Raw genomic sequence first — 25,980 nt, 5'->3', positions numbered from 1 at the left:
GACATATTATGCTTTTACTTTGATAGTAGGAATGTAAGATATATATTTAAGTATTTTTGTTCTGTTTTAAACAGGTACATCTACATAATTATGGAGTTCTGTGAAGCTGGTGATTTATTGCGTTTTATACATAAGAGAAGGAAGTTGCCAGAAGCTATTTGTAAAAGGTTTCTACAGCAGTTGGCTCTAGCTTTAAGGTTTCTTAGGTCTCACAATGTATGTCATATGGATTTGAAACCTCAGAATTTACTTCTAACTGCCAAGCCCAAACTGACTCTAAAGGTGGCAGGTAAGAAAATATGTTACTTTTATTAGCATGTCTTAAGGTCTAGGACAGCATTTTGACTATCAGGGCATGTGGCTCTGTGGCTTTGGTTCAGATGATCATGGATTCGATATTGGGCTGGGTTGAGGATTTTTAGCCATGTCTGATTAATTCCTCTGGCTCGGGGACTAGGTTTTAATGTTCTCTCAATATGCATCTCTTCATACACACAGAACATAACACACCACACTATCAACCACCACAGAGACACGCAATAGTGAAATTCATCCCTTTAAATGGGGTTGGTGTCAGGAAGTGCATCCAGCTGTAAAATGGACCATATTGACCTGTGCAACACAGTTAGCTCCTGCAACCCCACCAGGATGTATTGGGGGGAAGGGAAAGCGGTTTGTTGGACTTCTGTGTAATTATGTATTTATACAGTGTACCCTATGAACTCGTCTTGCTACTAAATCTTGCAAAGACTCGCAAACCATTGGAAAGCAGTTTAACCGGGCGTGTTGGCTGTGCGGTTAGGGGCGCGTAGCACACCATGTAGTGTGCAAGAATATATTGAACCTTTGAGTGTGTAGCCTATCCGTTGCCAGACTCAGTTGGTGGCATTAATGGGCGCTGTTACCTTCTCAGGGGTTCTTCTGGTTCTTTGTCACTTGCAGATACGACTACGGAAACAGTTAAGTTTCTAATTTACTATGAAATTAAAGGCTTGTGAAAGGGTAGGCTGTCATTTATTGGGATAAAAAGTTAATCAAATAAAATTTAAATTCGTCAAGTTACCGGGATTAATGAACACACTGATAAAAAATTTATGTGATTATTTAAGAGTTGTATGGCCATATCTACTTACAGTGGTGTCAGAAGGGCAAAGAACAAACAAAACCATCATGATTGAAACTCACTTCCTCATAAACAACCACAATAATAACCTGAAAGCCAATATATCAACTTCTACTGACAGTCATGGGTTGTTCCATGTGATTCTGGAAAGTATAGGTCCTGAGACTCGAGCTCCAGACTTTCTCTTAATTGTTGAGGCAGCTCACTAACTTCATCATACAGGACCATTGGAAATCACCTGAGCTGATGTCCTTATGGATTGACTGTTATAAATACTGAGTCTAAGTTATTAGGCTAACTATTGGATTTAAGATCTTATTAGGTTAACTATTGGATTTAAGATCTGAAATAAAAGTTAACTCACCAGGCAAGTTGGCCATGCAGTTAGGGTCGCACGGCTGTGAGCTTGCATCCAGGAGTTAGTGGGTTCAAATCCCACTGTCGACAGCCCTGAAGATGGTTTTCCATGGTTTCCCATTTTTACACCAGGCAAATGCTGGGGCTGTACCTTAATTAAGGCCACGACCGCTTCCTACCCCCTCCTAGGCCTTCCCTATCCCTATCGCCATAAGACCTATCTGTGTCGGTGTGACGTAGAGCAAATAGAAGAAAAAAGTTAACTGCATCTTCATGCACAATAAAAAGTTAAAGAATGAATCATTAATTATTTAATAAATGCTCAGTGCATTTATCAACAACAAAACTCTAATAGAACGGTTAAAATTTAATTATTTGGAAGTGAGGTTTCCATGACAAATATAAAAATGAAATGACTTTCAGATTTAACACCCACTCGACATGTGGGTCTAAGTTTACATATATCACCATTATATTCAACAAATTTAATAATTAACTGTAAGTTTAAATTACATGAATGTCCTCGACAAACAAAATAAAAATAAAAACAATGGTTTCCTGAGAATTTAATTACAAAGAAGAAGCTTCATTTGATTTATTACTTTCAATGATAGGTTGAATCACATGACTGTCACTTGTCTGCAGCAACCTGAAAGAGATACATGTGCTTCTTCAAATATCTTACCATCCTAATTGTTCCTCAGTTACTTAAATATCAACTGAAAATTCTTATGCCTTTCGTATTTTCACATATGGATAACGTTGAACTAACGCCTCGAACATCAACAAAGAAATAAAATAAATGAAGTGCCCAGTCACCCCTTTTCGGATATCAACCAACGACCTATAGTACCGTAGAAGCCTATTCATGTGACATGATAATGCCTGCCTGAGCACAAAAGCTCCTATCGGTTCATTGATCACTGCTTAATCGCTGCATTGCTACCTGTGAAAGCAACAACAACAATAAAATCAAACTAACTCTTCCTATAAACCACAAATTATCTACATGTTTGCTGTCACTGATTCTAATTGGAAAGAAGGCTCAAATACGGGATAACAAGGCTTTTCAATTTCTATAAAATCGATTCATTTCTGGCATTGTGAAAATAAAATCTTTACCCAGTACAGAATACGCAATCAGTCCTCTCAAACTCTGAATATATGGCCTGTGCCAGCTAGCTATCTTTTCACTCAACCCTTTTTTTTATACCTGGTAACCAACTATTCCAAATACAAGCCAAAAGAAACACATTGCTGACATAATTCCAGCACACAGTAATCTTTCTCTGATCAAATGTGAAATTTATATAGCTAGGCCTACTCTATTCTTCACTTGACAACTGTACATCAAAAGAACAGTACGACTTCACAGATCACCGTTGACTTTGCACAACCACAAAAAACATCCTGTCCTAATTGTCGTCACAAATTACTGACTCTTCAGGACAAAACCTGACATTCGGTTATACCTCTTACACACACGCGCGTTATGATGACACTATTCAATTGACAAGGTGAAACTGCAGGAACAATATGTCCCAACAATCTTCCCAAATATATCCAGTCTACAGGTCACTAAAAGCTGGCCCCATGGTGTAGGAGTAGTGTGCCTGCCTCTCACCCAGAGGCCCCGGGTTCGATTCGCGGTCAATCCGGGGACTTTTCTCTCGACCTGAGGGCTGGTTCGAGGTCCACTCAGCCTATGTGATTAGAATTGAGGAGCTATCTGACGGTGAAATGGCGGCCCCGGTCTCGAAAGCCCAGAATAACGGCCGAAAGGATGCGTCATGCTGACCACACGGACCCTCGTAATCTGCAGGCCTTCGAGCTGAGCAGCGGTCGCTAGGCAGACCAAAGCCCTTTCAAGGGTGTTAAGTGCCGTGCGGGGGGGGGGGGGGCGACAGGTCACTAACCTACTAACCCGGAATACATTTCTACATCTAAGACATCAACTAAAGCACTATCTGTTTCAGGAAAACTTTCTCAAACTACGTAGACATTTCACCCCTCTTGTCACCAAGACAAATATTACACCATTGTGACAACACAACAACAAAAAAAGTATGATATTCTGTTTCCCCTTTTGATAACCACTCACTCTCCCCACGTGACCTTCTGTGTGCCGGTTTGTGCATTGTAACCTCGGTTAGATGTCATGAGTGGGCATCACTGCATGTAGCATTTATTTTATTTATTTATTTATTTGTTGACGTTAGTTCAACCTTGTCCACATGTGAAAATACAAAAGTGATCTTAATTATTAACATTATTAACCTCTTTAAATGAAACAAAATTGAAACATTATCCTCCTCCCAATTAAAATACATGTTTAGAAACAACAATTATCACTTCACATTTTACATTTCATAGTTATAAATAATTTCTGTAACAGGATCGACCGTCTTTCCTTCTGCCCAGCACCTCTCACCAATCTGTTTTTGAATACAGTGGCATGACTCTAACAAAAACTATGTTGACTAATGCAGATAATACACATTTATCCACACGCTCTGCCCAAACCATGTGCCTAATTATTTACATCCTACTTCTACAAAAATTATATTTTAAAAATTCAGGTTCCTCCCACATTAGAACAATTGAGGGGGGTCAGCGCAACAGTGGACTAAGCCACCTTGTTAAAAAATAGAAAAACAGCAAGTTAAAGTTATGCAATTGTGGTTTTTCTTGAAATTTGGAGATCTCCAAAAAAAAATTTGTAGTGGTGTATTCCATGATGTTTGGTTAACTTAATCAAAATGTTATAAAGTCTTTAGTTAAGTAGTTTTAGATGTATTGCAATTTTTATGAGAAACCTGCAACACTTTTCCTTGGTTAGACCACTGTTGCACTGACATTTGTTTGTTCATGAGAAAGAATAAAAAAGTTATTTGAATATATGTAATGTAGTGAATCATATTTTCATCCTAATAGTTCTTTTACAAGTTTTAATATGAATTTAAAGTGACTACACAGTACACAAAGTGGTTCTGTTAGTAAAATATGAAGATTATACACTTATCATTACAAGCAAAAGCTTTACAGTTTTGTATACGGTTCCAGTATGTTTACTGCATGATTACACAGTACTACACATAATCAGGAATATCAAACATGTCTTCACTATCATCCTCCATAGTAAGTTGCATATTTTCATGTTCTTTAGTTCTATTTCAATATACCAGACTACTGTAAAATGAATGGTTGATGGGTGAACATATTTCAAAAGGTCATGAATATCTTCAAGTTTCTTTGGCCTCCTGTGGGTGGGGGACTCAGATGCAGAATTCACCCACGGTATCCCCTGCCTGTCGTAAGAGGCAACTAAAAGGGGCCCAGGAGCTCTCGACTTGGAAGCGTGGGTTGGCAACCACGGGGCCCTTAGCTGAATCCTGGCATTGCTTCTACTTACTTGTGCCAGGCTCCTCACTTTCATCTATCCTGTCCGACCTCCCTTGAACAATTCTTGTTCTTTTCCAACCTCGACAGTATTAGAGCATTCGAGGCCTAGGGAGTCATTTTCATGTCCTTCGTGGCCCTTGTCTTTCTTCATCCGTTACTTCATTTTTTGAAGTGACGGATCCCTACTTCTTTCTTCTTTTTTCTCTTTGTCTACCCCTGTGGGTGGGGGACACAGGCGAAGAATTCACCCACGGTATCCTTTGCCTGTCGTAAGAGACGACTAAAAGGGGCGACCAAGGGATGATCAAATTAGAACCATGAAACTACTTGTGATTAGTACCACCACGTGGGGAACACCATAGGTCGCTTTCACTTGCGCGTAGTACCACTATGTTGGGTACCAAATAGGTTTGTGATTAGTAGCAAACGAGGGCTCGATGTCTTTTACAGTACCTGTGATTAGTAGCACTATATGAGCGACATCATGGGATGAAGGAACCCATGGTTTTGGCTTGCCTATGATTAGTACCCACTATATGAGGAACACCACGGGATAGTACGAGTCCCTGTGGTTAGTACACTTAGGTGATGAACACCATAGGTTTGCGTTGCCTGTCAAAGGCGCCGCAATGTGCGAAACACATTAGGTCTGTAATACACGTGCGAATTTCATTACCTGTGAGTAGTACCATAATGTGTGGAATAGCCGCGAGTCTGCGCTACTCGTGATTAGTACCGCAACATGACAAATACCATGGTTCTATTTTTCTAGCGATAAGTACCATTAAGAGGGACCGATGACTTGGATTTTGGACTCCTTTCAAATATAAGCATCATCGTTTCAGTATCGTGCTATAGAGGCAGTCCCTTGGTCAGTAATACTATTGTTCTACGCCAGCTTCTGTGCATGTGAGGCACTGTGGGTCGGTTCCACTGATCGTTTTAAATTCATATCCATCCGTCCGTCCGTCCTCACGTTTTGAATTGTGGTCAGCGGAGGATTTTGGGTTTTTAATTTGTCGTTTCATTTCGTCTCATTTTGTATCATTAGGGGCCGATGACCTAGATGTTAGGCCCCTTCAAACAAGCATCAAGTTTCTTTGGGTTTATTGGTGTTGGGTTGAAATATTTTGGTATTAGCTGAACATGTTGTTCAAGAGTGTGTTTATTCCTTCTCTTTTGTCCTTTAATGATATCCACATATGTACTTTGTGCTATAGCATCTGAATAACAATACCTGACACAATATTTCTATTGTTGTTCAACAGAAACTTTCAGCATTGAACAACGACTGAAAGCAACAGGTTCTTTATCCTCAGTAAATTTATAATTAGTTATTTTATCAGTTAAAGGCTTTCAACTTACAAAGTCAGACTGTTGCATTCAGTTACACTTTTAATTTTTTTTTTTTTACCTGCCCTAGTATTTTTTATAAGATCTACCCACCCAGCAGGTTTATACACATATTCTTCCATCATTTTTTTTCCTCTCTATTTCTGTAACATATTGTTTGTGAATAATTTGCAACCAAAAATATACTAAGCATATATTCTTATGCCGGCCCCGTGGTGTAGGGGTAGCGTGCTTGCCTCTTACTCGGAGGCCCCGCGTTCGATTCCCGGCCAAGCCAGGGATTTTTACCTGGACTTGAGGGCTGATTCGAGTACTCAGCCTATGTGATTAGAATTGAGGAGCTATCTGATGGTGAGATAGCGGCCCTGGTCTAGAAAGCCAAGAATAACGGCCGAGGGATTCGTCGTGCTGACCACACAACACCTTGTAATCTGCAGGCCTTCAGGCTGAGCAGTGGTCACTTCGTAAGCCAAGGCCCTGTAAGGGCTGTAGTGCCATGGGGGGCTATATATTCTTATTTTGAGTGAAACAGTTATCAGAACACACGATTCATTTATCAGTATTTTGAAGATTGTTAGAAGCATAATTAAACATTTCATTATTTCATTAGTACCCTGTCCTGCAATAGGTTCTGGCCATACGTACATATGCACATTATCTGAGTACAATCATGCACACAAAAGTTATAAGTCGACAGTTGTCTCTTGCAGAACACTTTTTCAACGTATTCCTCCGCATCTGGAAGTTTTATGCACAGTGAATCACACACCTTGCATGTATCAGTAGATGGTGAGGAAAAAGAGAGAGATTGAACTTTGTATTTAAAATATCCCTGTAATTATAATCACTAACAATATAATCATAATTATGTTCCTGTTTCATCCAAGGAATATAAAGTTTATACATCATAGCTGCGTTAAGACCTTCAAGTAAATATTTTCTGTTTGGAGCAGAAACTCTAGAATAATGACTTTCACGCAACAGAAAACTATTGATATGATTTACAACTAAATTTGGTTTGATGTTCACCAGTTTTATTGGGTCTATTTATATGTCTTCCACGACCATCTTGTTTTGGTGTTCTATCAGTCTGTTTCTTTGAAACTGCCCTGGAAAGTCTACCATTACTGATTCCAAGCAAAGACATGAATGCCTGTTTGAAAACTCTTTTATCACTACCATCTGAAAATCCGCAGCAGTTTCCAGTCATTTGACCGGGTCAGGGATGGAATGAATGAAGCCCCCATCTAGTGGCGAGGATAGGAATTGTGCCGGCTGCCAAAGCCTGTCGCACTCCTCTGGGGCAATGATTAATGAATAAGATGAAATGAAATTATATTGAAGAGTGTTTCTGGAATGAAATATGACAGGGAAAACCGGAGTATCCGGAGAAAATCCTGTCTCACCTCCGCTTTATCCAGCACGAATTTCACTTGGATTGACCGGGATTTGAACCATGGAATCCAGGGGTGAGAGGCCGGCACGCTGCCGTCTGAGCCACAGAGGCTCTTCACTACCATCTATCAGAATATCTCACGGGTGTGTTGTCTCCTGCTGTCATTTCCACTCACACCATATCTTTTATTCACTAGGTTTACTTTCACACACCTACTAATCTCATTTTCTGTGTTGGAGATGGTTAGACTACTGTTGCTCTGACTCCCCTCAATTATTAGAATGGTAAGAAGCACATGTCTGCATACTGTTACAAACATGCTACAGCACTTATTTGTTGAAGACTCTGGCCATTAGCTTATCTCACCAGCTTTTATGGATTTATTGTATCATCATGACTGCATGTAGATTTACAAGTTTAGGCATCATGCCTCCATCATGCATATTTACCATCTTGTTCAAATAGAGTATCTGGGAGAAAAATAAAACCACACGAAAGGTGTCTCAACACCTTGTGGTTGCACACGAATCGTGTTAAGTCTTTATATCATTACATGCTCGCACTCGAAGTATAGCTTTTGGTGAAATGCAGCAGTTTGACTGCTTCAGTTGTTTGGTAAAACTGTTTCTATCACTTTGCACTAGTTGAATATTTAAGAGAACCATGTTTCTCTGGACATTTGCTGGCCTCACTAGACTCAAAGAATGACTTTCAAAGTTATTTCTTCACTAGTGAAAACTAATAACTGGATAGATGTTTCACTATTAATTTGAAATTGTTGTAATAGTATCTGATCCTATTCTACTGTACTTGTAATATGAGGTCAGCACCAATGCCTTATTTTACTGGACTAGCCGGTCTGGAGACTAAGTCTGAATGCTGTTTGGGAACTTCTGTTCAGGAGCAATACAGACACATCTGCTCGCTTCTGTATCTATCAAATGTGTGTAACGATTCTGGCTGTCGCACTAATGAGCTGGGAATCTCGGTCCCACCAAAACTTTTCAAGTTACTTTACGTCGCACTAACACAGATAGGTATTATGGCAGCAATGGGGCAGGAAAGGGCTAGCAGTGGGAAGGAAGCAGCCGTGGCCTAAATTCAAAATTCAAAATAAACCAAAATCTACTCTTATTAAGGAAAAGAATCAGAAGGACAGTTATTCAGTTTTCACCTTCAACAACAATTCTATATATCAAGTAACAAACTTGTTTAAAAAACACGAGGTTAAAATAGCATTCAGAACAACCAACAACAATCTAATCTCATTTCCATAATCCAGGGACAGTGAATAAATCTGACAAGTTTGGTAAATTTACAGACTACAGTACCAGTCTTGTTTAGCAAGCTATATCTGACAGACAGGGAGAAGCGTTAACACTAGGTACATCGGACATATTAATGCAGTCAAACATAACAGGCATTCTTGCCATGGGAATACATATGCATGAATCCAACCACTTTTTTTCTGATACAGACAAGGACTTGCAAATTATTGAAATGACGAAAAAGGGACCTCTGTTCAATATCACAGAAATGTTTTATATATCCTTGGATTAACGACTCAATTTCAATCACAGTCTGAATGAATCTGTTGAGAAGACAAACATACTTTAAGAGGTCATCCACCCCCTTATTCTCAAGATGTATCTAGGGAGAACAGCGCGTCAATGGATCACTACCCCACTCTCTTGCACCCCCTCCACACCGCAGCCAATCCAGAACAAGTCGCCGCCCCCTTTTAAAGTCAGCAATAAGCTCCACGCAGACAAGAGCAAGCGGTGCACCTCCAGCTTTCCTAGCGGCAGGGTAACAAGAGCGAGGAGTAAGTGAGTAAGTACTATCAAACGACTCTCCAATAATTAAAGTTCGAATACACACATTAGTTCTCATTTCTTCTTTTTCCTCAGACATCCACCTTTGTGACTACTGTGCCATACAACCAAGGCCGTACTGTCATTTAACTTTTTACTTTCAACAACAACAACAACAGTGACATTTTCAACATGCAACAGCTATTACAAAACAAAAAAAGGATGTGCCCCAACTCCTTGGCAAACTGCCCTAACTGCAAATTGTCTTAACATCAGCACTTTCACAAGATCGTCAATTTTGATACAAGTTTTTATTTTTCATCGACAATTCGACTATGAATATATGAACATTTTTTAACATATTTTTTTTTATATCCACAGCATCAACATAAGAACTTCATAGCATTCCCCAACTTCAAGTTTTTATATATTACCTTAAAACTCTACTCAACATTGTACAAACGGACTCCAATTATTTTTGACCTGGATCCTAGGACGTTCTTTAAATTTCAGCGTGTTTTTATGACATATAACCCATATCAACTATTTTAAGCTTGTTTAAAGGCAGATTTCTTGTTAATTTATTTATTTATTTATTTATTTATTTATTTATTTATTTATTTATTTATTTATTTATTTATTTATTTATTTATTTATAAATATCTTATTCATAAGTTAGAAGTAACAGACATGAAAGTAGCAAGAATGATTGCTGGTACAAATAGGTGGGAACAATGGCAGGAGGGTACTCGGAATGAGGAGATAAAGGCTAATTTAGGAATGAACTCGATTGATGAAGCTGTACGCATAAACCAGCTTCGGTGGTGGGGTCATGTGAGGTGAATGGAGGAGGATAGGTTACCTAGGAGAATAATGGACTCTGTTATGGAGGGTAAGAGAAGTAGAGGGAGACCAAGACGATGATGGTTAGAGTCGATTTCTAACGATTTAAAGATAAGAGGTATAGAACTAAATGAGGCCACAACACTAGTTGCAAATCGAGGATTGTGGCGACGTTTAGTAAATTCTCAGAGGCTTGCAGACTGAACGCTGAAAGACATAACAGTCTATAATGATAATGTATTTATTTATTTATTTATTTATTTATTTATTTATTTATTTATTTATTTATTTATTTATTTATTTATTTATTTATTTATTTATTTATTTATTCTTCTTCTTCTTCTTCTTCTTCTTCTTCCGAATTTGGCCAACTGTGGACCGCATAGAACTTAAGGCTTGTTGGCCTTTCTTCTCTTCTCATTCTCTCGCTTCGTATTTTTCTCTCCTCCTCAGAGATTATCCGGTTGGGCTTCTTTTTAGGTGGTTTGTCCTCAAAAAATTTATTTTGTTGATTATGTTTCTAAACTCTTTCCTTTTATTGATCACCTCTAGTGTAATTCCTACTTCTTCTGCATCTCTTTTGACCTCTTCTGCCCACTTAGTGGTGGCCTTCAATCCTACAATGTACTTAAAGATCTTTTTGGTCAGTCTGCTTTCATCCATTCTTACTAGATGTCCATAGAAGTTCAACCTTCGCTTTCTCATTGTGCCTGAGATCTTTTCCGTATGTTTATAAAGATCCTTGTTTTTCCTTTTTTTCCAGGTTCCATCAGTAGTTTTCTGGGGTCCCAGAATCTTCCTTAGGATCTTCCTTTCTTTTCCAGTTCTTGTAGCTCCCCTTTTTTATTTTTTTATTTATTTATTTATTTATTTATTTATTATATAAAGTGTTGAATGGTAGAACATCCCTTGATTGATTTCTATTATATGAACTAATACAGTTTTCGATGATTTTTTCCATAGCACTTTCTCCCAAAACCCATCCGTATTGGTACCTTATCACCACAGTATTTTTCTCAAGGTAGTAAATCATATGTGTACCAAATTTGGTCGAGAGCTGTGCTGGAACATACATACATACATACATACATACATACATACATACATACATACATACATACATACATACATAATCTTGGTCATTTTGGACATTTTTCTTGTTCACCCCTTCTGATCCCCCATGCCGACGGTTGCTGAACTTGGACTTAAATGTCATCCGTAGTGTCACTATTCATCTGAGCGGGCCTGAAAACTATGGTTTCAACATGAATATAGGTCATATATATATATATATTTTTTTTTACATGTAACTCCCTCCCCACTGCAACCCTAGGCGTGTGTCTTACTCCCACAGTATTTCTCTCCAGATAGTATTAAGTCATATGTCTACCAAGTTTGGTTGAAATGCAAGCTTGTCCATAGTCACAATCATTTTTTTATCGTTTAGCTTTGCAGATATCTTTACATAAAGATATTGCTCCTTAACTGTGTGCAACTCGCTAAGTGAAGAATGTCTAGCGGGCTAGGGTAAGTCTTCGCCTGCAATTACTGGAGTGGTCATTTAGTGATTTGATTTTAGGAATACTCAAAGTTGACTGAACTTGCAGACCTATTAAGGATGGGTGATTCGCTGGCAGGTAATTCCGGAGAGAATAAAACAAAAAATGAAGCAAATCGGTCCAGGAGAATGGATGGACGGACTGGACAGAGTTGTTTTAGTAAACATTGTTAATATATAGATTGTGAATGAAGATGATCTGTATGAATAGTCTGGTAGTGGCATAAGTATATGAAATATAGTGAAATCAGAAAGTACCATATATATATATATATATATATATATATATATATATATCGTATGGCATGAGGATACATTGTTACAATTTGGTTATTTACAAATATGTACAATTACAGGAAAAAAAAAAAGAAAAGTTTCATCTATATACACAGAACAAGTACGTAATAAAACAAACAATATTTATACATTTGAGCTCATCACTATCTGCATTGCTGCTAAAGCTGAATGTCCAGTTTTGTTATCCAACTCACAGCTTCATCACTGTCCTCGTGAATGTCCTTTATTGTCCCACTGAATCTTCGGAGTGGGCACTCTGTGACGATATGTTGAACGGTCTGAGGCAAATCAGAGCAGTCGCAGTAAGGGTCACTGATTATCTTCCACTTTTGTTACAAGTTCCATCTGCCATGTTGAGTTCTGATCCGATTAAGTGATGACCAAATTTTTCTGGATAAGTTGAAACCAGGAGGTTGCACAGCTGGGTCCGAAATTAGACCTAATCTGTCAGGGTTTGAAGCTGCCCACCCATCGCGTCAAGCAGTGTTAGTATGAAATTCATCTTGGGCTAGCCTCTTTCCTAGTAACCAAGAAGGGTTCCTAGTTTTCAGCCTGAGATCTTCATGTAAGCAGTCTTGATGCATTGGTAGGAGAGGGTTATCACAGCATTTAAGCCATTCTTTCTTCAGTGCAATTTGTCTTCAGAGATGAAGAGGCTGAATATTTGAAAGAACTGGTAACCAAACCAGAGGTGTGGATTGGATGGTTCCTGATATAGTCCTCATTGTATGATTTAACTGAGTTCTTTGTATGGGCACTGTTGAGCCATACTGGGCAGCAGTATTCGGCTACTGGGTATACTAACGCAAGTGTTATAGTTCGGAGGGTGGATGCAGATGGGCCCCAGCTTTTGATCTTGGCTGATGTTTTGCGTACATGTTCGCTGTAAGTCAAGGATCGATCCAAGGAAACACACAGATATCTTGGATGTGGATTGAACTTCAGAATATGACCTCTGAATTGAACCTGAGGGACATAATTGGCTTGTTTATTGATCATATGAAAGCAGCTGACCTCTGTTTTGTTATGTTTGGTTTCAGTCGCCAGGTTTTAAAATAATTATAAATTCTGCAGAGATCTTTAGTGAGTGTCGATTCTACTCCGGCAAAATCACCAGACTGGGCTGCCAAGCAAATGTCATCAGCATATATAAACTTCTGGCATTAGTTGAAGGTAGATCTGCTGTATATATGTTGAAGAGCAATGGGGCCAGTACCGATCCCTGTGGTAATTCGTCACTCAGTTTGTAAGTTTTACTTATGTTGCCGTGTAGGTGAACTTCAATCATTCTATTAGCCAACATATTATTCAGCAGGGTGGCAAGTGTCTTACAAGGGATTACCTTCAGGAATTTGAGGATCATTTCTTTTCGCCAGACTGTGTCATAAGCTGATGACAGATCCACGAACACTGCTACGGTCTTCTTTCAATCTTGAAATCCTCTCTCAATATGGGTGGTTAGGGCTAACACCTGATCGGTACAGCTGCAGCTTGGTCTGAAGCCAGCTTGTTCAAGTGGTACGTGCTCTAGAATTCTGGCTGAGATTCTGTTGTATATTACTCTCTCCAGTAGCTTGTAGCAGATACTTAAAAGGGCTATGGGCCTGTAATCTTCTACACTGTCTCCACTTTTCCCTGGTTTAAGGATTGCTACTATTTTTGTTCTTTTGAGTATTGATGGTAGTTGTCCAACATGTAAGATATTGCTGTAAAATTTGGCAAGCCACTCGATTGTTCGGGGGCCACAGTGTATAACGAATTCTGGGTATATTCCATCCAATCCGGCTGCTTTACCAGGCTTTATTTCTTTTAGCGCAGTTGAGATCTCAGCAGCTGTGATATCAGTGGAAAACTGAGAGACTGCTTTGGCCTGGGTTATCCTCGATTTTAGCTCTTTTTGATTGACTCTTTCTTCTTTGTGCCGACAGGTTTTCTTGTCATTCTAACTAATCTGTTTGCCACCTCGTTTGGTTTTATCTTAGAGCTCTTGGGACCGAATTTAGGAGTGCTGTTGCCAAGTTTCCTTAGAAGTGACCATGCTTTTCGACTGGAATGTTGAAAACTCGTATTTTCCATGAGATTGAACCATTTTTCTTTTCTAGATGTGTCTAGAGACTGAATAAATTAATCTGCAGTTTCAGGGTCACTACTGAGCATATATTCCTCATATAACTCTTTGCATTTTGGGTTCCATCCAGGAATATAATCCTTTGTGTCTCCTCTTGGGATATGTTTTTTCACGATGACGGATGTTAGTTTGACAAAGCGCTCGTAATTTCCTGTTGTAGGGGGAATCCATTGTACATTATGTTCTAGTTCGCTGGTGAATTTAGACCAGTTGGCTTTGGAAAAATTCCAGCAAGGAAGTGGGACTGATCTGACGACAGGTATTTCCAGGCCGATTTTGACAAGCACTGGTCTGTGTTGGCTTCGAGGAAAGTTGTTCAGAATTTTCCTAGTGCAGTGTAAAGGTCTTCCAAGAGAAGCTTTTGATACAAAATACAGATGAGGGTTATAGTCCTTATTCCATCTGGTAGAGTGGAAGGAGCCCTTTTCTTTGGCATCAAACAATAGATAAAGACCTTCGGCATCACCCCATTCAGACACATCTTGCCCCTCTTTGTTGGTATAGTTATAGCCCCATTCAGTGTTCTTACTGTTAAAATCGCCAAGGATTACGGCTTGGTGCTGTATCACTTAATTTACAAAAGGTATACATTTATTATTCAACCTATTCAATACATACAGTACCACGTTATATGGTTAATTAGACATAAAAGATGGGAATATTATGGACATGTTTCGCCCTTCTTATTGGGCATCATCAGCATATTAACTAATCTTAAAACAAACTTTTAAAAAGATGATAACATTTATGGTTTATAAGAATTGAGCTAAGATTTGTTATGATATTAAAATTTATGGAACAGTGGTTAAAAAATATGATATTGGGAAGTACAAGCACTTGTTAAAATTATTGTAGACTAATTTAAAATCTTGTCTAAAAAAGTATTTGTATCGATATAAAGTTCTAAAAACGGTGTGTGTCTGGAACTGAAATGGATTCTCCTTGTTGTGAAAGTCAGCATATATTTGCTGCAGTAGCTGCTAACGTAGGTCAGAGGGTGAATTTTGTTTATATTATACGTTCCAACATTAAAAGATAGGTTAAGAAAAGGCGAATGTTATGATGTATCTTCAGTAAGTTGATTGGTTTAAGATACTCTCTGATATAACCGTTGCAAAAGGGTACTGGTTGGAGCTGCTATGGGGAGAGATTATATCAGTATTTGAAGGTTATTCTTGATTTTCACATAAAAGTGTAGTCTTCTAGAAGATGTAGGAACCTCGATGAATAATGTGTCATTAAACTGCAAAGGAACAAAAAGGCGTATTTGACGTGTGTGTTTAAAACGTATGTAAATGTCCAGTATTGTGTGTTATGTAAAGTGGGTACTTACTCAAATGCTGTATGTATACCTATCTTGTTGTGTTAGCAGCGTTGGTCTGTCTAGAGTTCCTACTTCGCGCGTTGTAAGGATGTGGTGGAGGGAGGGGGGCATACTGAGGGGGAGCGGGATTGGGTGGATCATTACATGTCGTTGTCAATGTGGGAAGGGGACTGTTTGGAAGGGCAAGTGCAGGCTTAGTGCTGTATGTTCAGGATGGTCTCGTTTAGGCTCCAAGGTTGACAAGGTGGTTTGTAGATGTTTACAATTTCTGTATTTGCTATCTTCGTTTTAGAGCAAAACATGTTATTATCAGTATTTGTGCTTATTATTTCAGCTTCCTCTATATCATTTTTTATATAGGTTGCTGTTCTGTACTGTTTATGAAACGTTGCATTAAGCAGTGTATCCGGGAATCCTACATCTGGCATAAAGCTGGTCCTGGTTCTCACAGTGGGTCTCTTGCAGAAGAACAATATCCACCTTATGGTTAGTCAATATTTTTGTTAGATAGTCACTTTTTGGTCAACTTGCTCCTTCGATGTTGAGCTGCAGAATGTTTAGAGTAGGATCATGATTTACAGTGGGGCTCTGAAAAGAGCCATTTACGATTTTAATCATTTTTCTCATATTGAGTTGATGAATCCTCTGAATTGCTGGGATATCCACAAAGCAGAGCTTTGGGTCCAACAGCCCATGTTGTTGCTCTCTTAGCACCATCCAGGGGTCACGTTTAGGTAATATGAGGTTAAACTTATGGACATGTAGCAACGGCAACCCCCATAAAATGAGGTGATTCCAATCAGGTGGTTGATATGAATCCAATCATTTAAGTGCTTTTCAGCACTAGGAAATGTGCATGAGGCATCATAACAAGAATCCCTCAGCTGTTCATTCTTGTTAATCCTTGACTAATTTGTCTATAATAATGGTATGTTATAAGTGTGGTACCAACAAATGTCATTGTCAGCAGATGTGTTTTAAGTGGGCACTCGTGAAATAAGGACTTTAGTCAGATAACTTCATTTGGCGTTAAGTACTTCAGCTGAATAATTGGTAAGGTATGATATCTTTACTCTCATATGACATCGTAAGTACAGCTGTTCATTTGCTTGACCATAGTTAATACCAGCTTGACACTATGCATACCTCATTATAATATTACAATTTTGTAGGTGAATCTGATCATGCAAATATATAAGGAAGTTTTAGAACCAAGCTGAAAATCCAGCTACAATACAGGATATCTTCTTAATGCTAATTTTGTAGGTGAATCTGATCATGCAAATATATAAGGAAGTTTTAGAACCAGGCTGAAAATCCAGCTACAATCCAGGATATCTTCTTAATGCTGTAAAGGCTCGCAAGTCAGGAATGTTGAATATTCACTAAGCATCAGAACAATATACAGTTTCTTATATGACTAAATGGCAAACTGAAGAATAAGTACAAACATAAAATAGGCAGCCAGACAGCTTTAAACAATACTGAGAAAAATAATCTGTTGAAGGAGTCGTGTGTTATTTGAAGTGGGAAATTTACTCTGAGCAATAATAATGATTAGGGATATCCATTTCATAACAGAGTAGGGGGGATTGAAAAAACGATTTTGTGACAACCAACCTGATCTTAAGTGAGTAAAAAGATTCTTTGAGAGAAATAAGGAACAAACTGTTAGAGTAAATAAAATATAAAGATGGCAAGGGCAGCTGTTACCCAAGCAACAGTGAGGGGTTATTTTAAGAACCTTGAACTCACCTTGAATAGTGTTCCCCCACTAACATAGTAAAATATGATAAGATCAACTTTTGCGATGATCTAAAGCAAGTAAATGTAATAGTGAAGCGAGATACAAGACATCCTGAAAGGATAGTGGATAGTTCAAGTCCAGCATCAGTGTAACGATAGCAGTGGCTGCAAATGGTACAGTCCTCCCATTGCACACAATTTATTAGGTAAAATACTGTACGACAGCAAAACAATGGCTACACACAGTCGTGGCTGGAAAACGACCGCTAGGAAGACCTAGGAAGAGATGGCTGGACCAAGTGAAAGAGGACATAGGAACAAGAGGAGTCAGCTGGGATGTCGTCTTGAGAGAAGAGTGGTACATGGACAGACAGAAGTGGAGAGAGCTCATAAACCACACCCGGGCAACTGGAGTGGAAAACTGATGATGATGACTTGAATTGAAGGAGGTTCAGTCATCAATTATCTACTTTTAGGGCAGTCGCCCAGGTGACAGATTATTTTATCAGTTGTTTACCTACTCTTTATATAAATGTTTTCAAAGAATTTGGAATTTCATCGAACATTTACGTTGATAAGTTATTCCAATCCGTTATTTCACATCCTGTAAATGAATATTTTCCCTAATTTGTCATCTTGAATTCCAACTTTATTATGATCTTTCCTTCTCTATCTTATTTGTCTGCTAATGTCATCCCACACCATTTCTCCACTGAAAGTTTGGAACATATCGCTTTGAATATTTTAACATATCGCTTAGTTGAGCAGCTTGTCTCCTTACTCCCAAGTCTTAACATACGATAAATACGGGTGGTAAAAGATTAATTAGGAACATACAAGAGACACAAAAGGAGAAAAGAAGATATATATAGCTCTCTCTCTCTCTCTCTCTCTCTCTCTCTCTCTCTCTCTCTCAGTATGTTGTTGTTTGAGATACCAGTCCATAGACTCATTTGATGCTGCTCTTCATGCCACCCTATCCTGTGCTAACCTTTTCATTTATACGGAATTACTACATCCTACATCGATTCTAATCTGTTTGTCATGTTATTACCTTGGTCTACCAGTGCCGTTTTTCCTGCCTGCATTTCCTTCAAAAAGTAACCGAACAAGTCCTGGGTGTCTTACATGTATTCTATCATTCTGTCTCTTCTTTTGGGTCAAATTTCACCAAATTGTTCTCCTCTCACCAATTTGATTCAGTATCTCTTCTTTTGTGATTTGATCTATCCATCTCACCTTCAGCATTCTTTTGTAACACCGCATTTCGAAAGCTTCTATTCTCTTTCTATCTGAGCTCATTATTGTCCATGTTTCACTTCCATACAATGCCACGCTCCAGACAGAAGTCTACAAAAACTGTTTCTAATTCCTATGTAATGTTTGAAGTGAGCAAATTTTTTTTCTTAAGAAAGACCTTCCTTGCTTGTCCTAGCCTGAATTTTATGTCCCCCTTACTTCTGCCATCATTAGTTATTCTACCACCAAAGTAACAATATTAATCTACTTCATTTAAGATTTCATTTCCTAATTTAATATTTCCTGCATCATATGATTTCATTTGACTGCACTCCATTACTAATGTTTTGTATTTATTTATTTATTTTCATCTTGTACAACTTCTCAAAGGCTGTGTCCATACCATTAAGCAATTTCTCCAGGTCTTCTTCAGATTCAGACAATAACAATATCACCAGCAAAAATCAGAGTTTATCCAGTAGTAGTAGTAGTGGTAGTAGTATCAATCAATCAATCAATCAATCAATCAATCAATCAATCAATCAATCAATCAGTCATTAATGATCTGCATTTAGGGCTGTTGCTCAGGTGGCACATTCTTTACTTAACGATTTTCAAAGAACTTAGAAATTTATCGAATATTTCCCTCGATAATTTATTCCGATCCCGTACTCCTCATTCTATAAATGAATATTTTCCCCAATAGGGAACGGTAATTCCGATTGGTTCCAAATCACTAAAGGGGTGCAACAAGGTAGTACCCTTTCACCCTTACTTTTTATCACTGTCATGGATGGAGTCATGAAAGAAATTAAGCAGAAGAACAATATGGACATCAGTGCATTTGCAGATGATGTAGTAATTTGGGGAAATACAGAGAAGGAAGTCCAAGAGAGGCTGAACACCTGGAATGAACATTTGAAAGCACACGGATTAACAATAAATAAATCGAAAACTGTTACTATGTCTGTCAACAGGCAGAAGAAGAAAGGAAAAATAATGCTGGAAGGTACACAGCTGGAAACAGTCGACCAATATAAATATCTTGGGTGCATCATTTCAAGTGATAGCAGAATACAGCATGAGATTAACAACCGCATTCAAAAATCAGCTCAGTTTTACCATCAAGTTTGGAACCTCCTCTGGAACGAACAAGTTCCCTTAAGATCAAAGCAGATTCTATTCCAATCATACTTCACCCCCATACTAACATATGGCCTAGAAACCTGCACAACAACCCAACAAGTGGATAGCAAACTACAAGCCGCAGAAATGAAGTTCCTATATACTATGGTACAGAAGACAAAAAGGGACAGGGTAAGGAATGAAAGAATAAGGGAGGAAGCTGGTGTGTACCCATCCCTGAATGAAAAAGTGACAAGGGCCCGTTTGAAATGGTTTGGCCATGTCAAATGATTGGACGATGGAAGGACAGCAAAACAATGGCTACACACAGTCGTGGCCGGAAAACGACCGGTAGGAAGACCTAGGAAGAGATGCCTGGACCAAGTGAAAGAGGACATAGGAACAAGAGGAGTCAGCTGGGATGTTGTCTTGAGAGAAGAGTGGTACATGGACAGCAGTGGAGAGTGCTCGTAAACCACACCCGGGCAACTGGAGTGGAAAACTGATGATGATGATGATGATGTCCTCTTGAATTCCAACTTTATCTTCATACAATGATCTTTCTTACTTTTAAAAGCTCCACTCATGTGTAAGGGTACGTCCAAGATGCACGCTGGTTTTCTGAGTCAGACAGTCGGCGCCGAGTTGGCATAAGTATATCCTTTGTTGCTAAGCGGGACTGGCCATAATGCACCTGCGTGCAGGTAGCCTGCACACTGGTAGTCTGACTCAGATGTTTACTGGAATGATTAGTTCATTCTGGTTTCAGACAACCTGCCGCGCAGGCTGTTGATTTTGGTGTTGAGTGTGCTTGACCTTTTTGTTAACGATGGATATTGAGGATTTGATTTCAAAACTTCAACTTAATTCTCCGATATGGGATAAGCGAATTAAAGATTTTTCTAATAGGAACATCGCATGTGCTCAATTTTTAACAAAATAAAATAAAACGTATCCATACTCATTCTGAAATATTCGAAAAATCTGTTTTCGTCGGCAATTAACCATGGAAAAAGGTGTTTGTACTCCCCGTAAATAGATCTTAATTCATTAATTCGATATATATCACTTCTCATTCGTTTTAACTTGGTTTTAACATAGTCACTTAGCAGCAGTAGAGCTGCAGCCTGTTCTCTTGTTAGTTCCATGCTACACTGATCACTTGATCAGTTGTATCTCATGTCTTTTCTTTTGTGGCAGCTCTGTCTGCACTGACAACCAGCTTTCATAATGGCCACATCCCACCTGCCGTTCGTAGTCAGTCAGCGCCGACTGTCTGACTCAGACAACCAGCGCGCATATTGGACGTACCCTAATCATTACTAATGTCATTCCACACCAACTCTTCACTGACACCTCAAAACATATCACATAGTCGAGCATCTCTTCTCCTTACTCCCAGGCCTTCCCAGCCCAAAGTTTGCAACATTCTTGCAGCACTACTCCTTTGTCAGGAATCGCCCAGAACAAACCGTGCTGCTTTCCTTTGAATTTTTTCCATTTCTCGTATCAAGTAGTCCGGGGGAGGGTCCCATACACTGGAGCCATACTCTAACTATGGTCTTATCTGAGACTTATACGGCCTCTCCTTTACATCCTTACTACAACCCCATAAATACTCTCATAACCATGGGAAGAGATCTGTAACCTTTGTTAACAACCTTGTTAATATGATTTCCCCAATGAAGATCATTCCTTATATTAACACTTAGGTACTTACAGTGTTTCCCATGAGGTACTGTCACCCCATCAACACAATAATTAAAACTGAAAGGATTTCTCCTCTTGATGAAACTTACAGCTTGACTTTTCATCCTACTTATACTCATATCATTGTCTGCTGTCTATCTCACAACATTGTTTATGTCCCCCTGCTCTCACTCATAGTCCTGCAACTCATTTACTACTCTATACAGTATAATATCATCCACAAATAGCCTTATCTGTGGCTCCAGTTCTTTACTTATATCATTAACTGTATATACTGTATATATATATATATATATATATATATATATATATATGTATGTTCAGTCATCAGCCCTAAGGCTGGTTGGATCCTCAACAGCTCTGCCATCAGCTGTCATAGATGGCCTAGGCATCACTGAAGAGGCGTACTAGGGAAATGAGGAGTGGGGTAGTTTCCCGTTGCTTTCCTCACCGAGCGAGAAGTTGCTATTACATATCAGTCTGCCAAGCCCACTGAAATGCATGCACCAACGGACCCTATGAGGAACATTTTCACACCATTCATAGCCATATATATAAGAAAACATAAAGGTCCAATAAAACTGCCCTATGGGACTCCCATCTTAATCATAACGGGATCAGATAATGCTTCATCAAGTAAGAAGAAGAAGAAGAATGAAAATCCACAGTCTGTTTCCAGTCATTCGACTGGGTCAAGAATGGAATGAATGAAGCCCCCTCTAGCGGCGAGGACGGGAATTGTGCCGGCTGCCGAAGCCTGTCGCACACCTCTGGGGCAATGATTAATGAATGACAGATGAAATGAAATGATACTGGAGAGTGTTGCTGGAATGAAATATGACAGGAAAAACTGTATGTTTTCTTTTTCAGATAGTTTATAAATTTATTACTCAAAATTAGTTTTGCAGACTGAAGAACTTAGCAGATATAAAATTAACTTAGTCGAAACTGGATAGTACTGGATAATACAAACAAAAAATGTTGTGCCATGAGATAATTTTCTTTGGCGCAAGATGCTTTTCGAGAAGTGCTATGAGTCCATCATACCGTAATTCTTTAGATGTTTTTGGTGCTGCCAGGGCTATGATTGTGTTGAGATTTTTTTGTCCAATTGAATTCAGCAATAATTTGTTACACTGATCTTTATTCTTAAAAACATTCTTCCTTTCTAAATAATTTTTGAAATGTTGTTTGTAATTTCAAAATTATTACTTCTTGGGATCAGAAGACTCAAAATTTGTGAGAAGTGCAATATTCACCATACCTCCTGGATTTGTTGTCACTTCTGTTTGTTGATTGTGTTGCTCCGAGTAACTTTCTTCCTCTTTCTTTCGATATGTGTTCAAGCTTAGCTTGCTGAAATTTTGTAAGTTTTTGAAATTGACTTGCATCCATTTTCAGTTTAGTAGATATGTATGTCTCACTTATTTTGAAATTTTGTTTGATTTTATTTTTATATGTATTAGGAAAAATAAACTGTAGGAATTGTGGATGCATGCAGATTGAATTATTTTTCATTCCAGTTAGTAACAGAAAGCTGTCATCTCATTGAATAGATGCAAAGAGGAATAATATTGTAGATGTCATGCTATACTACCAATTGAAAAGTTAAATCCTTATTCTATCGTCTGGTTTAAAATTTTTTTTTTTGCTTCAAATATTTCCTATATTTCAATATTCCCTAGCATAGTTTTGACAGAAGTATTTTTGAGAAATTATTGTAGACAACCTTGTACTTTTCAGCATTTAAGGACACTTCTATTCTCTGTCCCTTGGAGTAGGGAAAATAATAGTAAGCCACCAGCTGTAATAATCACATAACCACATTTCAATTGAGAATTGTAATGTAGATACGGTATATTAGATAGTATCTTCCCTGTTATATTCGTGTGTATCTTTGTGTACGGTAACCCTTTCGATACTTTAATATTGAACCAAACGGCAAGTTTCACTTCTATTAGAGTATAGTAGGATATAGTAGTACTAATAATAATCTGTCTACTCATGTAACTTTGTTGGTAATCCTTGAGTAGTTCTTGCGAATTTCAAACTTTAGGCCTAATTGCAATTTTCATTTCTGTTTGTGCTTAGTAATAATCTATTGTAATTAGGATACATCTGAATGTAGTTATTATTGTAGTGTATTGTAGTAACTTATTAGAAACTAGCTGATGTACCCGTGCTTCGCTACGGATTTCTACACTGTATACAGAATTCTAGGTTAGGTAGTGTACACGTTGTGAGCAAGATTGTATTAAATTGCATAGCTCTTAACATTACCCTAGAAACGCGACGGAGGAGTCGCCAAACGTCTTTTCTCATATTATGAAGACTGGGTTAGGGGATTTTCATTGTAATGGTAGGCCCGCTTGCCTACCATCAGTCATAATCAGGTTGGGGAGTTTTTATTATAATGGCAGACACTCGCTGTCCACCTGCCTTTGGCATCCTCAGAAAGACGGTCTTAGTGGTTTTCCCAACGGAAATGAACATACGTCATTACAATGACATCAGTAGGAATGGCGTGATTAAAAGCAATGCTTTCATATGAAATACTCGATCAAACGAAAAACCACACATTTTCTCACTTTTAACGAACAGTACTATGCTAACAATAATAAAGGTGTTTTAATTTGTTCCACCTATTCAATACTTATATTTTCACTTATAGTGGTTACGTAATTAGTTTCTTAGTTACATGGGACATGTTTCGCCCTCAATAAAGGGCATCTTCAGCCTAAATACAATCATGAAAAATGCAACTAAATTGAAAGTGGAAGTTAAAAGTTTAGTTAGTTATTAAAATTCGGAACATAAAAAAGTGAAAAGTGATAAAATATAAAGATGCTAATGGAAAACTGTCTTATGATTAAATTATAATCTTGTCGGAGACTAAAACTTCTTCTATTAAAATTCTAATTAAAACAGTTCATATAAAATATTAGTGGAAAATCAAAGTGGTAATAATATAAAGCCAACGACATGAGGGCGTGAACACAAGCATAAACTTGATTGTCATGAATACAATCTTTCCAAGGCCGCTGATGAAATTTGTCAGCAAGTGAGGCAGAAGCATCTGTTGAAAAATTGTAATTGGCCGTAAGCACCGGTAGGTAATAAAATGGCTGAAACACTTGCCAGAAAATGTCAGTAGATGCAGAAATAATGTTTTCTGTAAGAGAAGGAAGGAGTTCACTGCCGCCTCTGCAGCACAGTTACAACACCAGACTCAGAGCCAACAGATGGGCAGCAACCAACTCAACAGTAGATAACAAATAACAACTTCCACTTACATGTAAGTCCTCATCTGTTTCAATTTTATGTAAACCGAATTCTCTCCTTACGTTCAATTTCTTATTTCTTCTTTTCCTTCTCTTACAGAAAACATTATTTCTGCATCTACTGACATTTTCTGGCAAGTGTTTCAGCCATTTTATTACCTACCAGTGCTTACGGCCAATTACAATTTTTCAACGGATGCTTCTGATTCACTTGCTGACGAATTTCATCAGCGGCCTTGGAAAGATTGTATTCATGACAATCAAGTTTATGCTTGTGTTCACGCCCTCATGTCGTTGGCTTTATATTATTACCACTTTGATTTTCCACTAATATTTTATATGAACTGTTTTAATTAGAATTTTAATAGAAGAAGTTTTAGTCTCCGACAAGATTATAATTTAATCATAAGACAGTTTTCCATTAGCATCTTTATATTTTATCACTTTTCACATTTTTATGTTCCGAATTTTAATAACTAACTAAACTTTTAACTTCCACTTTCAATTTAGTTGTATTTTTCATGATTGTATTTAGGCTGAAGATGCCCTTTATTGAGGGCGAAACATGTCCCATGTAACTAAGAAACTAATTATGTAACCACTATAAGTGAAAATATAAGTATTAAATAGGTGGAACAAATTAAAACACCTTTATTATTGTTGAACTGTTATACTTTCAATACGGACCTAAAATGAGGTTTATAACATGTAACAGTACTATGCTGTCGATCTAACAATCCAAAGTTCCAGAGCTGGACGACCAACCCTCACTCAGCCGTGATGCGTGAACACTCTCCGTCTTTTTTCGGCGGGAAGGCGGGTGGGGGTGGGGGGTTGGTGGAGTGTCGAATAGTGGAGAGTCCCAGGGCAAAACATATGCCCTTTTACTGATCTGTTTCCTGGGAGTACCCAATGAGTCGTGAAATCTCGATTCACTACACTGGCGGCGAGGAAAATCTGTCTGACCTGGAGACAAATTTTTCCTCCAAGCCAAAGGAGAAACCCCCTCTTCACTGCTAATTTAGAATGAAATGAATGTAGAATTTAATAAAAGTGAAGAGGAAGAAACTCTTCTTAAGAAACGGTTCTTTTCAGGGTCAAATTTTGAGTTTATTAGTGATTTGTGGTACTATAGTTTGGAATAGGCCTAAATTGTCATTCTAGACCAGGTCATACCACTACCACTAAGTGAGCTACCGCCGTAAGTGAGCACACTGCTCATTCAAAACAGCGCATCAGAGTAGGGATCGAGTAGCTGGAATACTGATGAACCGGTGTGTTACA

General features: G+C 38.3%; 1 protein-coding gene across 2 annotated transcripts in view; it reads left to right on the top strand.

Moving 5' to 3' along the window:
• Positions 1 to 25,980, top strand: part of Aduk (Another Drosophila Unc-51-like kinase) — a 243,655-nt gene that overhangs the window by 93,136 nt on the left and 124,539 nt on the right. For both annotated transcript variants that reach the window (XR_011017586.1, XM_068225373.1), the window contains exon 3: positions 75 to 289. Coding sequence is in view for 1 of the 2 variants with exons in the window: in XM_068225373.1 (XP_068081474.1) it covers positions 75 to 289 (215 nt within the window). In the remaining variant the exon portion in view is untranslated. The remainder of the gene's footprint in view (positions 1 to 74; positions 290 to 25,980) is intronic.

The sequence above is a fragment of the Anabrus simplex genome, chromosome 1 (genome assembly GCF_040414725.1).
Source record: "Anabrus simplex isolate iqAnaSimp1 chromosome 1, ASM4041472v1, whole genome shotgun sequence".
Classification (NCBI taxonomy): Eukaryota; Metazoa; Arthropoda; class Insecta; order Orthoptera; family Tettigoniidae; genus Anabrus; species Anabrus simplex.
The sequence above is the reverse complement of the archived record's forward strand: the minus strand, read 5'-3'. Positions and strand labels throughout refer to the sequence as shown.